The sequence below is a fragment of the Ceratina calcarata genome, unplaced genomic scaffold, assembly GCF_001652005.2.
Source record: "Ceratina calcarata isolate Rehan_Ccalc_2016 unplaced genomic scaffold, ASM165200v1 scaffold78.2, whole genome shotgun sequence".
NCBI classification, from domain to species: Eukaryota; Metazoa; Arthropoda; class Insecta; order Hymenoptera; family Apidae; genus Ceratina; species Ceratina calcarata.
Window position 1 is genome coordinate 2,040,280 of NW_017179105.1, and position 13,787 is coordinate 2,054,066.

The window sequence follows — 13,787 nt, forward strand, 5'->3', positions numbered from 1 at the left end:
TTAGAATATCTAAGATTGCATCTGTAATTCAGAATTTGCATGCATAGGAGCTGCAGATTCGATTTAAAGAATAATTTTCTCGCAGTGGCGAGAAGTTAGCAACCGTAGAAGTTTTGAGGCGGAGTGTACTCAGAGGCCTGAAATTGAGTAGAATGCAAATTAGTCTGTGCGACGTTTAATCATAAATTTCAGTCGATCAGGAGTTATCTGATGGTAAAGTCGTGTATATTTTGAATAGTACACGAGAAAATTAATAAATCATTTATGACATGATGGCGGTAGAATAATTCAAATTAAAGGTTGAAACCTGGCATTATTTTTACGAAATAATCAATAAAATTATTTTCATTTCCGTACGGTCATCGCGTAATTAGTGTACCCAAATAGTTGCTTAAACAAATGATCAAATTCGGTTAATTAGAGATATACGTTAAGAAGCATGAGATGCATAAAAGGAAACTCAAACGCAACACGTACGTCTTCTCCAACAGTTTCACTCGCCCTTATGCACTGGTCGATACACGAGTGTAATTAAGTTTGCACTTTGATACAGATTAGCGCAGAGTATAAAAACTCCTGAGAACTTGTCGAGATCAAGAGATCACCAAGAGGAACAAAGTGAATCGAGCGATCATTTTCAATTACCAAGCTTACAGAAGAGGAAAACTTGGAAGGATGTCGATGACAATGTCCAAACTTGGGATAAAAATAGTATTGCAATGGACGTGTTTTCTCCCTCGGAGATCGAGAATGCTGCAACCAGAAAAGTTATGCAGCAGTGGGAAGCTGTTGAGAATACACTATACGAGGATGGAGAACAAGTGACACAAACAGCTGTTCTGGATGAATGCGTGCAATGGAGAACACAGATACCCCATTTAAGAATAATTGGGAAAAGTCCATTCAATTCATCCATCAGTAATCAAGAGGTCAATGTTAATCATAATCAGATGAGAAATAGTTTTAGTTCTCATAACGAGGATGCGTTTACAGATTTGAATATTTCATCAAAGGTAAAGAATATTTAACACACCCTACTCAGAGTGATTACCAATAATTTTTTAGCTGTACACTTTTTGGTAGGAGAGAAAAAATTCATCCAAGCAAAAGTTACAAAAATCTCCAAGAGATGAGATAATCAATATGCTTTATGAATATGTAATATCTGAACTGTTTCCAAGTAAAATAAATGATATTGATTCATTGAACAATGATTTTAATAGTGCTTTACAAATAAGGGCTGCACCGATTCATAGTAATAAAAATTCTGCGAAGAGTACAAAGATGAGTTGGTTCGAAGAAACAATTCCTCTGGAAACCAGACTTTCCAATAGTAATAATAAAGCATTGGAAGATCTCAATTTACCAATAAGAAGGGAAACTGCTCAGATACATGCTTCAGACATTCACAAGTATGTATGTAATGCATCGCTCATTTGTAAAGGAAAACAGAATAATTATGCCGTGCATAATTATAGATTGAAGAATGAGAAGGACGAATCTGCATTGGAAGATAAACTTTTCAGGCCGCATACAAGTAGAAATAAACTTGGAACTGTTTTCAATGAGAAGATCGTGGTCAGTCCTGTGCCTTATGTTCTATCGACTAGAGAGAGTTTCACTACCGTACGAACAACACCGATAAAGTTCATGACACAGTCTCCAGAGATTTCTACATTTCAAGGCATGTCACCTTTTGATATCGTCTGTCACATATGAAACGTTCAAACATTTAACGCTTTAACGTCGTTTTCTATTAGGCTCAAGTAGAAACATTAGCTATTTAAGAAATTCGGCAAAGAATTCGGCAAAAACGAATTACCAATCCGCTTGGCATGCCCCTGTCTCTCCTGCTGTGTGGCCGAAAAATATTAAGCTTGCTCCGCTTGATACTTCGCGGCTTCCGAGTAGCAAGAATAGGTGTGTAGAAAACGTTAAGCTTCATACTATTTATTAACTAACATTCTTTATGCCGTTCTTCAATCATTTTAGATCTGTAACGTCGTCGTCAGTAGCGTTGTCTCGTAACAGAAAACCTCTGAGTCCCATTTCTCGGCCTATTCTGCCTGCCTCTGCACAAATTAATCACAGTAGCAATAACGAAGGCCTAGAAATTCGAGGGAGACAAATAACTCCCGGACAATCTCCTAAGTTGAATGCAACTCTAACCGGAAATAGCAAAAGGAAGAGAAGTCAACCGAAGATCAAATCATAACACATTTGTTAGCTAGATAAATCGATCTTCTGAATTCTATAACATTATTTTGTTGTTTTACACGATTAATAAGTGGGAGAATAAATATATTTCCTTTTCCCCATTAAACTGGAAATTCAGTTTGTGATATATTATCGAACAGTTTAGTAAAGAGATGATTTTAAAGTTCAGATAATATTTATAATTCGTACGACGTAAAGGAGAACATTTTATATAATGTACAAATACATTGTTACTGTTAAATAATTAGTAAGATATCACGCAGTGTATATTACAGTATTATAATCATAATTTTAAGAAGCGTATTGCACTGTAAACGAATCCTGTGTTAAAAACACGAGCTGTTGTTCTTATATTATCTAAGAATGTATATTTTAAATACTCCCGTTGTTATATGTATAGATGAATACATAATAATGTTGTAACTGTGTCTACCTCACTTGACGTATCTGTGTCGATGCACGAGCTTAAGTGTGCAGGTGGATATATTTTTGTAATGCACACATCTGTGTCTGACGTATTTGTTGTAAATATATAACAATATATCATGTTTAAATACGTCTACTCTCTCACCTACCTTATTATCGAATTTCATTTCATTTTCACAAGTTAATTCGTTCGTTCTTGTCGTAAACTTCGATTTTCAATTTTGAATCTCTGCGCACTAATAACTGGCGGTTACGTAACTTTCACTCTATTGGCTCGAGCGTCGGCCATTTGCTTTACGTGCGCCGTAGCATCTACGCATTTCAGTATAACGGTCAAACGGAGTTCTTCAAAATCTTGTGCACACGTAATTGTTACCAGTTTGGAGGCTTAATTACGACGTATTTATTACTTCAAGTAAGTATAATTACAGTTCGTAAACTGTTATTTGTCAATTTTTCACTATTAATGCCGATTAACAATGACGCGTTTGCTTAACTACTTGTTGAACATTCCCATACATTGCTTATAGTCTCGCGAATGGAAATTTGGAAAATTACTAAAGAACTATGCAAGAATAAATCATGATGTTCCTTTATTCGTATTTGTTACAGTTTTCATCTTTATCTTACTTCTTTGATGACTGGCTGGTGGCTGCTTCCTGGCATCCCTCTGCTTTTGGTTATCTCCTCAGTGGTAGCTGTTTCCTTGGCATCCCACAACTCTTGGCTGGTGGAAGCAACATCAATTAAGGGTTACATTACAGTGAGTCATGCTTTTATTTTTCTCCGGTCACTCAATAATGCCGGGACGAAAGGTCTGGAACGGTACGGGTGACTGGTTGTATTTCTCCGACCTCGCGATGTGTAATAATGATAGGAAATGACATATCAGTCGTGACATTCAGGTAAAAAAAGGTTCTGCGTTTTTCGTTTCTTGTCTTTCCAAAAAATCAGTTTCCGCGGCGCTTGAATTTGAATGCTTCAGGCGAGACAGAGGAGGACCGTTATTCTCCTTCTCTCTCTGTTAGCCGAAGCTCCGAGCTTACGGCTCGTGCGATACCTCAGTCCCCCCTCAGTCGTTAGGCCATTCAGTGATAATGTGAAATAAAATTCTCAAGTGAACCTGAATTTCACTGTCCCTCAACGGATGACCATGCTATGAAAATTCCTCGAATCTTACAATACTGATTTGAGGTCTAACGGTATCTTTAATATACAAGAATATACTAGTAGCTTGTCGTGCGCATGGGTCAAAAATCCCACGATGTGCCCATCACATCACTATCAGCGGTAGCGGCTTCAGTTGCGCGTGGCCATCGCGGGTGCTTACATGCGTTGTGATACGTTTCGTCTGTCAGTTACTATAAACAAACCGTGTGAATCGTATTGCGATCGCGTTTCACCGCGTGTATCGCTAACAAGCCGGTTCGCGAATTTCTCGATTGCATGGTGACACACATGAAGGATTTTAACGCGGTTTCGAATCCTGCCGGCATGTCCACGTACGTTCGAAACACTGGCAGTCATTTGTCTACTTTGACAAGATTCTTGGGCGTGTGTACTGCGATTGGTAAGTACAATTAATAATTGTTATAAATCTTTAGTACGATTCTTTCACAACGTAATAGAATATTTTTTCGGTGCAATGAATTTCTCCTACGTTACATTGTTGTAAAAGTTTTATTTTGCAGTCGAAATGGTTCTGAAATAGAGCACAATAGATTCTGGAGGTATGTATAAATCGTGATAAGTGAAAGAAGGTAGTCAGCAATGCATGTGGTTAATCGAAATCGTGAAGTACGCTGACTTAGCGCGAACGAGCTCGAAGCAATTCTCGACTATTAATATTTAGTGCGCCTAAAGAGGCTCGCATGATAGAAAGCCGGGTCTCGACGAAGCTGCAAAAAATGGAAAGGGGTAAAGAATATTAGCTTAGTGATGACGCGAAATTTTGTTTCTTCACGCTGTTTATCCCCGTGTTTGCTAAACTTTAACCCATTTGCACCGTGCACTGCCGGGCAATAGTTATAATAAAATATTTCATTTAACATTTCATACACTGTTTCATACAATAGTTGTTTATACAACGTTTCATTTAATGATTGATATAACGTTTGATACAATAATAATTCACAATTATTCATCTCGGATTCTTTGATGAAAATGATCAGAAAATTATTTATACGCTAATGGTTAAGGTCAATCTCGATTAGCATGAGTTTTGAACATTTTCATCGTATATCGTTCGATTCGAAACGGATAGAGAAATCGCAGGGATTAGCCTCGCGTTTTTGTGGAAAATATTTTTGCCGCCGTTGTCTCGATGATACGGTCGATCGGTAAATAGCTCTGTTGCAAAATTCTCCTCTTTTTATTTCTCCAAATCGGTGGTGTACCGCATGATATCGCTCGTGATCGGAATTGCTATATATCCAAGGCTTGCAAAAATTATATCAGTGTCCATAAAATTCTGATATCAGCACTTAAAGATGTGGTTTTTTTATCATTGTTGCCCCATTATTCTTATGAATTATTATAGTCGTTTTCACATAGGATTTAAATTGTTTTTCTACATGGAATATAAAGCGGATGTTACAATTTCTGTTCACGTCACAATTTTCGTTCATTGGCGTATTTTTCTGTAATTTTACGACATTTTCAAGCATATAAAATTCTGGACAAATACGCCAGTGAACAGAAATTTGGATATTTAGCTTACAATTGTTTACGAATTGAATTGTAGAAATATGACACGGACAGCTTTGACACCAAGCCACAGATATATTGTTATCGGTTCCCGAATTATTGGGAATATAAAAAGAACTACAAATAAAACGAATGAATTGAAAGAACAAAAGGTAGTATCGCGTTTTCCCGTACGCGTCTCGAACGAATCTAGTTTGAGCATTGTTTGCTCGTCGAGTTTCATCGGTGGAATTTCGTTTTTCCAACCGTGTCCGCGCCGAGCCACCTGAACGTGCAATCTTGTTGACTTTTCCTTTTTTTTTTCCGTTCTTTTTCTTTGTCATTATTCGCGATCCGTTTGCGTAGGCCTCATTAAAAACGAATGGCCAGATGGATCTATTGTTAATTGGATGGAAACGTATCGATTCCGCGATAGGTATGCTCAAAACTTTTCAACAAGAGGTAATCAATTGTTACAGAAAACTTCGCATCAAGCAAGGTAGAAACCTTTTGCAAAGTATCCTGTGAACAATATTGAGAGGAATGCGATATCAAAGAATTTTATTAAAATTGTCCATACGTTTCAACTATACTTTACTGTTTCACTACGTTTCTGTCCGAGGAATTATTGATCATACTACTTATAGAGATTAAACTGTTAAAAGCAGCAACTAGCTAGATTAATATTACACAAAAAAAAGCATCAGCACTTCTAATTATCGCTGGAAACTGATTGTTAATTCATCTTCTGGCTTGAAGAAATTGCTTTTGCGAACAGATTGAGATAAATGCGCTGCAGGCGTGTTCACGAGCTTACTTTAAGCGAGTACACGGTTTTTCGGGACGGCATTGTCAAAGGGAATGCCAGCGGACTAAGCGAAATCTCGGGAGGAAACCTGCATTGTGCATAGTTCCTCTTTAATTCATAGTCGCAAGACGGTGAATAGTTGAAGACACAGGCTCACAATTTGAGCGTATTATTTTTTTCTGACGATCTATCAGCCGTTGAACGCTGAATCAGCTAATTGTATTAATTACAACCGTGGCAATCCCGATTTTGGCTGCCTCGATTGATGACGGCTAATGGCGAGTAAATGGAATAGCAACTACGTGCAATTAAGTTCATCAGTCGTGTGTGAACTGATTATAGTTCATGTTCCTACGTTTGCAATGCTTTGAACTCAGTTGAACGGCAGAAAAATTGTATTAAAATACTGTTTCGTTCCATTAGATTATACCATTGAATCCGTCAGTGTATATTATAGTATTGCGTCATTTTATTGCAATTTATATTACGTAGACGACGTTGAAACAAACTGTTACTGCGCATCTCGCGTACAACGTGTTAAGTATTTACTTCTGCAGGGTTAGGAGTCTCCTCTTATCTGGTGACTCTGTTTTTTACATTATGACGCACACGTACTGCATTACAGTTTCAAGATTCCAGTCGCGTACCGTAGAAACCACTGAGACACAAACAGCCACCTTGAGCTCCTTCGCACCATCCCAGACGGTGGCCATTCATACTTAAAACATAAGGATTTTGTTCACTTTTCACGGAGAAATGTCCAATTATATAACAGTGCCATTCTTCGTTTCTTTTACTGACTAAAAATTACTCCTTGACGTGAGTAAACAGTTTTTTGGTAATAAAATTCTATTTGAATTTTTGTTTACTGGGAATATTCTGGTATCTGGGGTAGTTCGATTTTCTTCAATTTCTCATGGAACTTGATAGTACAGTTTAATTAACCACTGAATTAGCGTCGGTTGCATGAGATAATTCTAGAAGGATATCCATTATAAGAGGAGAGAGAGATAGTGAGTAAAACCCGTCCGTTTAAGCTTGATTACAGTTCGGGCATGTTACAGTCTCGTTTAACGTTCCATAAATTATGCATTCGCTCGAACACAGAAGCCGCGCGTTGTATCTTCGTTCGCGTACTCGTTGCGCTTGAAATGCGCTTCCTTTTTTTATCACAATGAATGCTAATTCCTCTTGCGTTCCGACAAATATTTTAAGCACGAGCTTGAAATTTCATTTTTACATACTTCGCTGTTGAATGTGCTTGTAGTGCGTGAAAATAATTTGACAAATGCGAAAGGTAGATTGAATTGCTGATAAAATGTTGAATCGTTGTTTTATGTTTCTGCGTCGTTGAAAGACAGAGCTTGAAAGAACGGGTAATCACCGGGTAATATTTTTGAATGCGTTTGGTCGTTTAATTTTCGTCGGCTTGCGTTGAATGTAATTTTAATTCAGTCGCAGTTCTAATTAGCAATTCTATGGAAATCAGTTATTCTGCAATAATCTGATATGAAGTATTAGATAGACGGACACCTAGTATCGACCGTCGTTATTCGGAGTCGATGTCACGGTGTGTCAATGCCAAGTCAAAACTGCAAGCCCGTAACAAAATATCCAATTTATCCTCGTTACCAAGTTACAGCAATTGAAAAGTTTATCCCCCCGGGTGAGAGTAGATTGGTCGACGCTGACACTATCCATTTTCTCTCATTTCTACTTCCGCCCCGGTTGTCCTTCGCGTTCTCAGTTTAAAACTATCGTCCCACCTCCGCCGTTACGTTTCCATCCGATTTAATAGTAATTTCCCAGAGCATAAGTCTTCCTCTTGGTCTTTTTCGAAATTAACCCAAACGAGTCTCGAACAGGAAGAAAAAATTCAAATTGGATAGATTTTTATTGTACTCTCATTTTACTACTGAAACGCAGTACAATTTCTCTTCGGTCTCGCTACGAAAATATGACGCAATTCAAATCGTACAAATAAAATCCAGTCAATGAGCAATTTTTAAATTTATACGATTTTTATTTAGCTCCATTTTCGCTTTACTGCTAAAACGCAGAACAGTTCCTTCTTGGTTTTGCTATAAATATATGAAGCAACTCGGTGGTGTAAATCAAAACGTTACCACATACAAGGATTGGAAAGGAAAGTTCCTTTTGGTTTGGAAAGTTCCAGCGTTTCGTTCGGAAGGAACGCCTCGCCTCATTTCCGTCGAGATAAACTGGTACGATTGTCCGACTGCATATGCGTAGTAACTACTGAAACCAGGTCAAATCATATATTTTACTACTGCCGAAGAGTTTCGTGTACCCGCACGATATTGCGCTCTGAAAACTGCTTATTAAAAATCTTATTTTTCTTCTCAACAAGCAACTAGCTAAACCCTATTGTACGCCATTGTTTTTTTTATCCGAGTCTACGAATTTTATAAATTATGAACACTGCATGTACTAGAAGTAAAAAAATCTCTGTAATGCATTTTCTTAACAAACGTTTTACTTTCAACAGAATCCCTCAGTTTGACGATGAGATTGAATTAAAAACGATGGAAAGCAGGCATTAAGGAAGTGATTGCTTGTATGAAAAGAGTAAAGCACGTCGTTCGCGGTGTTCGTTCAAGTTTATTTGCAAAGCAATGGCAATAACCGAGCAGAAGATGAAACCCGGTTTCATTTTTCTCTGAGACGAGTTACAGCGTCCTATCTGTTGCATCTCGCGCCGTTTTTCATTCGCCAGATAACAAGAACCTGGTTAAGTATCGCGGGAGTCATGAGGAACATCTCCAAGTTGCCTGTTTTGTTTGGAGAATTAAACTGCAATTCAATGAGATAAAGGGGAGGACAGAACCCGAGACACCGGCGACAATTTATCCCCAGTAAACAGAAAGTCTCTTTCCCTCTCTCTCTCACTGTTCCCAACTTGTTGTCCGAGGTCGGGATTTAACAAGTTTCCGGGAAAATTACGCTTGCTGTTTTACTAGCTTAATTAGTCGTACAGCTCGTGTTAATCATTGCCACGAATCAATCTCGTTTTTATTTGTTAACTTCAATTCGTTTTCATTTCCTCTTCTGTAATCAGCTGATCGGTTTTTAAGAGAGCTGCGGGACAATGTTTGTTTAATCGTTCGTTCCCAGTTGATTCAACAATGTAACCCTTAAGGAAATCTGACAATTTTCATCATAAAAATCTATCGGTAAACTGATAAAGAGTTGATAGGAGGCATCGCGTTAATGCGTAAATGGGTCGATTAAAAATTCTTCGCAACAGTCCCGTGGCAATGTCCGCGTATAAAACGCAGAACAGTTCCTTCTTGGTTTTGCTATAAATATATGAAGCAACTCGGTGGTGTAAATCAAAACGTTACCACATACAAGGATTGGAAAGGAAAGTTCCTTTTGGTTTGGAAAGTTCCAGCGTTTCGTTCGGAAGGAACGCCTCGCCTCATTTCCGTCGAGATAAACTGGTACGATTGTCCGACTGCATATGCGTAGTAACTACTGAAACCAGGTCAAATCATATATTTTACTACTGCCGAAGAGTTTCGTGTACCCGCACGATATTGCGCTCTGAAAACTGCTTATTAAAAATCTTATTTTTCTTCTCAACAAGCAACTAGCTAAACCCTATTGTACGCCATTGTTTTTTTTATCCGAGTCTACGAATTTTATAAATTATGAACACTGCATGTACTAGAAGTAAAAAAATCTCTGTAATGCATTTTCTTAACAAACGTTTTACTTTCAACAGAATCCCTCAGTTTGACGATGAGATTGAATTAAAAACGATGGAAAGCAGGCATTAAGGAAGTGATTGCTTGTATGAAAAGAGTAAAGCACGTCGTTCGCGGTGTTCGTTCAAGTTTATTTGCAAAGCAATGGCAATAACCGAGCAGAAGATGAAACCCGGTTTCATTTTTCTCTGAGACGAGTTACAGCGTCCTATCTGTTGCATCTCGCGCCGTTTTTCATTCGCCAGATAACAAGAACCTGGTTAAGTATCGCGGGAGTCATGAGGAACATCTCCAAGTTGCCTGTTTTGTTTGGAGAATTAAACTGCAATTCAATGAGATAAAGGGGAGGACAGAACCCGAGACACCGGCGACAATTTATCCCCAGTAAACAGAAAGTCTCTTTCCCTCTCTCTCTCACTGTTCCCAACTTGTTGTCCGAGGTCGGGATTTAACAAGTTTCCGGGAAAATTACGCTTGCTGTTTTACTAGCTTAATTAGTCGTACAGCTCGTGTTAATCATTGCCACGAATCAATCTCGTTTTTATTTGTTAACTTCAATTCGTTTTCATTTCCTCTTCTGTAATCAGCTGATCGGTTTTTAAGAGAGCTGCGGGACAATGTTTGTTTAATCGTTCGTTCCCAGTTGATTCAACAATGTAACCCTTAAGGAAATCTGACAATTTTCATCATAAAAATCTATCGGTAAACTGATAAAGAGTTGATAGGAGGCATCGCGTTAATGCGTAAATGGGTCGATTAAAAATTCTTCGCAACAGTCCCGTGGCAATGTCCGCGTACGTGTCGCGGGCCCAAGCAGCTCGTAGAAATTACGCGCGAGGATGGAACGAGATAGTAATTACGCGCTCAGCGATAATTTATCGGGTACAGGCGGACCGCATTCGGTATTCGTATCAAAGCGTAAACCACGGCTAATTTGGGCACGCTCGATGTGATTACGTTACTGGGAATCAGAGAGGCTGATACGAATTCTATCTCGCGCCGGGGCCCGAACCCTCTCCCATGCACAATTTTATTCATAGTTGATAACAGTTTTTTAGAGTATTTATTTCGATCCATATTATTTTCTATGCTACAACTGTAATTCTTGTTGTAAATTTCTATCTACTTTTGGTCATCTGCCAAAAATCAATGATTAAGCAATCACTTTCCTTAAAAATGAAACTCTGAATAATTCGTGTGCTTTTTTTCTTATGAATTATTTAATATCTGAATTCCTATACTAACCGTGTGAAAGGAAAACTGGAGTAACTCATGTATACACACATGAAAGTAGTATTTCTATAAAAATGAGTATGATCTAGCACTTCTTACTTTTCCCCTTGTCATATACTATGCTACTACGCGTCAAAGCTTTTTCGGAAGATGTTTTCGAGTTAAATGGAAATCGCTCTTCAAAGGAAATGTTTCAAAAAACGCAGCGTAGTATCTGTTAATGGACCACAGGAAAATCTCTGTATCTTTCGCAGGATGCTCTTCCTGCACACATCCTGACAAAGAGAATCCTCCCTTATATAAACACGTTCATTTCGCTGTATCTCGAGTTAAACAGAGTTTCGAAATGTTTATTCATCATTTATTTGTTTAGAGTTTGTTTTACTGTGGCCGCATTAACGACGAATTCAAAAGAGACCGCATGTGTTATGAGGATAATGCGATGTTGTGAAAATAATAGGATATGAGCTGGCATGTATTATCAAACATTTCAGTTGTTTTTACTCTGTTCTTATCATTAGATTGTGGATTTTATGCAAAATCAACTATGCAAAACGAAAACATTATATTCAGTTTTGTTCAAATATTGTTTCTTCTCATATTTGAAATTCTCGTGTCTGTATTTATGCGAATATTTGTTCCTCCAATTTCTGGATATATTTTTTTTAGTTATGTAGATACAATCTCAATATTGTCGTTTGATGAGATTTTAAGCTATCTTTGAACATGTCCTAGGCTGGTCCAGGTTTATTAGAAACGCCAAGTTCGAGTGTTCAAGAAAGCACAAATTACATAAAAATCTGCGATCTACTTACCGTCATTAAACTCTGCGACAATCGATGTTCACGAAGAGATCTTTGACGTCGCGAGACAAGTACGAAGTTTCGTTTATCTAACGTCGTGCAAACATAGATAGGTGGAAACTCTCGAGCGTGTACTTGACATGGAAACGGCGACACTTCGCCGTCGCCTTGTGCGAATTTCTACCATCTCGACCCACCGATTTTGCTACGAAATCGTAACTCGATATACATACGCGCGTAAGAGCGAAGCAGATTTATTGCGGTTTCTCCGTCCCTCCGCTCCGGGCACAAAGGCGTCAGCCACGATTTACGGTGGATAGTCCCTTTGTCCACTGTAGGAATAATTTCGTTAACCTTGTTACCCCAACGTTTCACGTAAAATCGTGACTCGAGTTCTTCTACAAAAAAACGAACGATACTAGATATGTCAAGAAAAATGTGAAAGTTTTTATCATTTCATACTTCGTATCCCTGCTTTGATAAATGCATGAGACCTTAATCTGGATGGGCGATAAATGTGAAAAGAAATCTGAAATTGTCTCATGTTTTACATTACGAGCTGAGGTGATTACTTTCGGGATAAACACTGAAGGGGAAAACGAATCTGGATGTGTGAGACGACGCGTTGAAGGGGTGACGAGTTCTTTAGAGAAGAAAAGAGGGTGCCGAACACGGAAGTAGTGGGAAAAACAAGCGCAAAGAAGAGTCAGCAGTTCTATGGAGAGCTATTTGCTCTGTGCGGTAGCAAATCCTGCAAAACGATCTTTCGCTCGCGAGACCGAAAGGCGGGTTAGTTTCCTTGACGAAGGAAACTTGAAGATGAGCGGATACGATCCCGAGCTAGAAGAAAGACTTTAAAACCACGATTTATAACAGTCGGTTTCACTGTACTTTATACGTATCTCTCAGCCGGGATGATTATCAGATAAGGACAAGATCAGACAAAACGAGAATCGTTTTTTAATGTAGATTTAAAAAATATACCTAGGAACGGTGATATACGATGACGAGTCTTCTATAGGGGAAGGTGTGCTCGGTTCGCAATATGTTTTTTGCACCTCAGCGTTTAATAAAACATTTCCCGACATTTCAGTCGTACAATTCAAATTTAAAATGGACCCCGCATAAACGGAAGTCGCGTAAGGTAATTTAAATTTAAAATTAGATACGATAGAACTCGAAATAGACGTATACAGCTGGTTTCCCATTTTCCTTGCTACTGACATTTCTCTATCATAAAAAAATGAATTGCATGATTCATGGAATTTTTTGAAAAGATAGGAAATGGGAGAACAGGGGAGAAAGTTCAATTTTATCAGGACAATAGAATCAGCACGCATTCACATCAGCCCCGGGATCGCCAGTCGAAGGGGTTACACGCGCAATCGAGTTTACCCTGTAATTTACATTTTTACTCCCGCCGCTTTTAAACGCGGAAACACGATTCCTGGCCGGGAAACATTTCACGGGACGTCGGAAAAATTATCACCCGCCCGATGATTAAACGGTGCTTTCCGTTTTACCGTGTTCTCCGTTTTCGTTCTTTATCATTCTACACTTCTCGACCGTTTAAATTTATACTCGGGAATCGTCGATGCACTATAGACGTTTTATTTTCGATTCAATTTGTCTTATACGACCGCGAAGGAATGCTTTTGTTTTTTCATTAAATAACGTGGAATTTTCTATTTTTAACGCTTTCCATTTTGAGATTGCTATGTCGCATTTTTTTCAACCGAGGGAGTGCTAGACTCGAAATAATCTGTCTGAAACGGAATCAAAGCGCGAAGAAGCTTCACCACTCAACGGTATTCGGTTCACTAAACTCGAGACACCTCGTGACCTATATGCGTTCAAACTCTGTCTCAACGAGTCGCTTTCGAC

The 13,787-nt window shown here is 38.5% G+C and overlaps 2 protein-coding genes across 10 annotated transcripts in view; both read left to right on the top strand.

Annotated features, from left to right (window-relative positions):
- Window positions 1–151: 151 nt before the first annotated feature.
- Window positions 152–2,771, top strand: LOC108630556 (uncharacterized). Of its 3 annotated transcripts, none has more exons than XM_018033905.2 (6): window positions 153–473; window positions 554–1,013; window positions 1,084–1,412; window positions 1,527–1,684; window positions 1,761–1,920; window positions 1,993–2,771. In XM_018033905.2, the coding sequence occupies exons 1-6, from the start codon at window positions 445–447 to the stop codon at window positions 2,213–2,215; spliced, it is 1,359 nt and encodes a 452-aa protein (XP_017889394.1). In that variant the 5' UTR covers window positions 153–444; the 3' UTR covers window positions 2,216–2,771. The 3 variants fall into 3 exon arrangements, with proteins under 3 accessions (XP_017889392.1, XP_017889394.1, XP_017889393.1); XM_018033904.2 differs by having other exon boundaries at window positions 157–473; window positions 1,479–1,684; XM_018033903.2 differs by having other exon boundaries at window positions 152–473; window positions 1,084–1,684.
- A 187-nt stretch (window positions 2,772–2,958) lies between these two features.
- LOC108630854 (uncharacterized) overlaps window positions 2,959–13,787 on the top strand; it is a 47,294-nt gene continuing 36,465 nt past the window's right edge. For 3 of the 7 annotated variants that reach the window (XM_026818387.1, XM_018034393.2, XM_026818388.1), the window contains exons 1-2: window positions 2,959–3,058; window positions 3,256–3,406. In XM_026818387.1, coding sequence (XP_026674188.1) covers window positions 3,281–3,406 — 126 coding nt within the window. In that variant the 5' untranslated portion in view covers window positions 2,959–3,058; window positions 3,256–3,280. Of the gene's footprint in view, window positions 3,059–3,255; window positions 3,407–3,775; window positions 4,214–4,334; window positions 4,374–13,787 lie in introns of those variants that run through there. The other 4 variants (XM_018034391.2, XM_018034392.2, XM_026818389.1 and 1 more) reach the window with 4 other exon arrangements.

What these genes read in the sequence shown, in the direction of transcription:
- LOC108630556 (XM_018033903.2), top strand. Translation starts at nt 445, where the DNA reads ATGCATAAAAGGAAACTCAAACGCAACAC. An exon ending in AGGAAACTCAAACGCAACAC is followed by an intron (nt 474 to 553) that starts GTACGTCTTCTC and finishes ACTTTGATACAG; the next exon opens with ATTAGCGCAGAGTATAAAAA. An exon ending in ATTTGAATATTTCATCAAAG is followed by an intron (nt 1,014 to 1,083) that starts GTAAAGAATATT and finishes ACTTTTTGGTAG; the next exon opens with GAGAGAAAAAATTCATCCAA.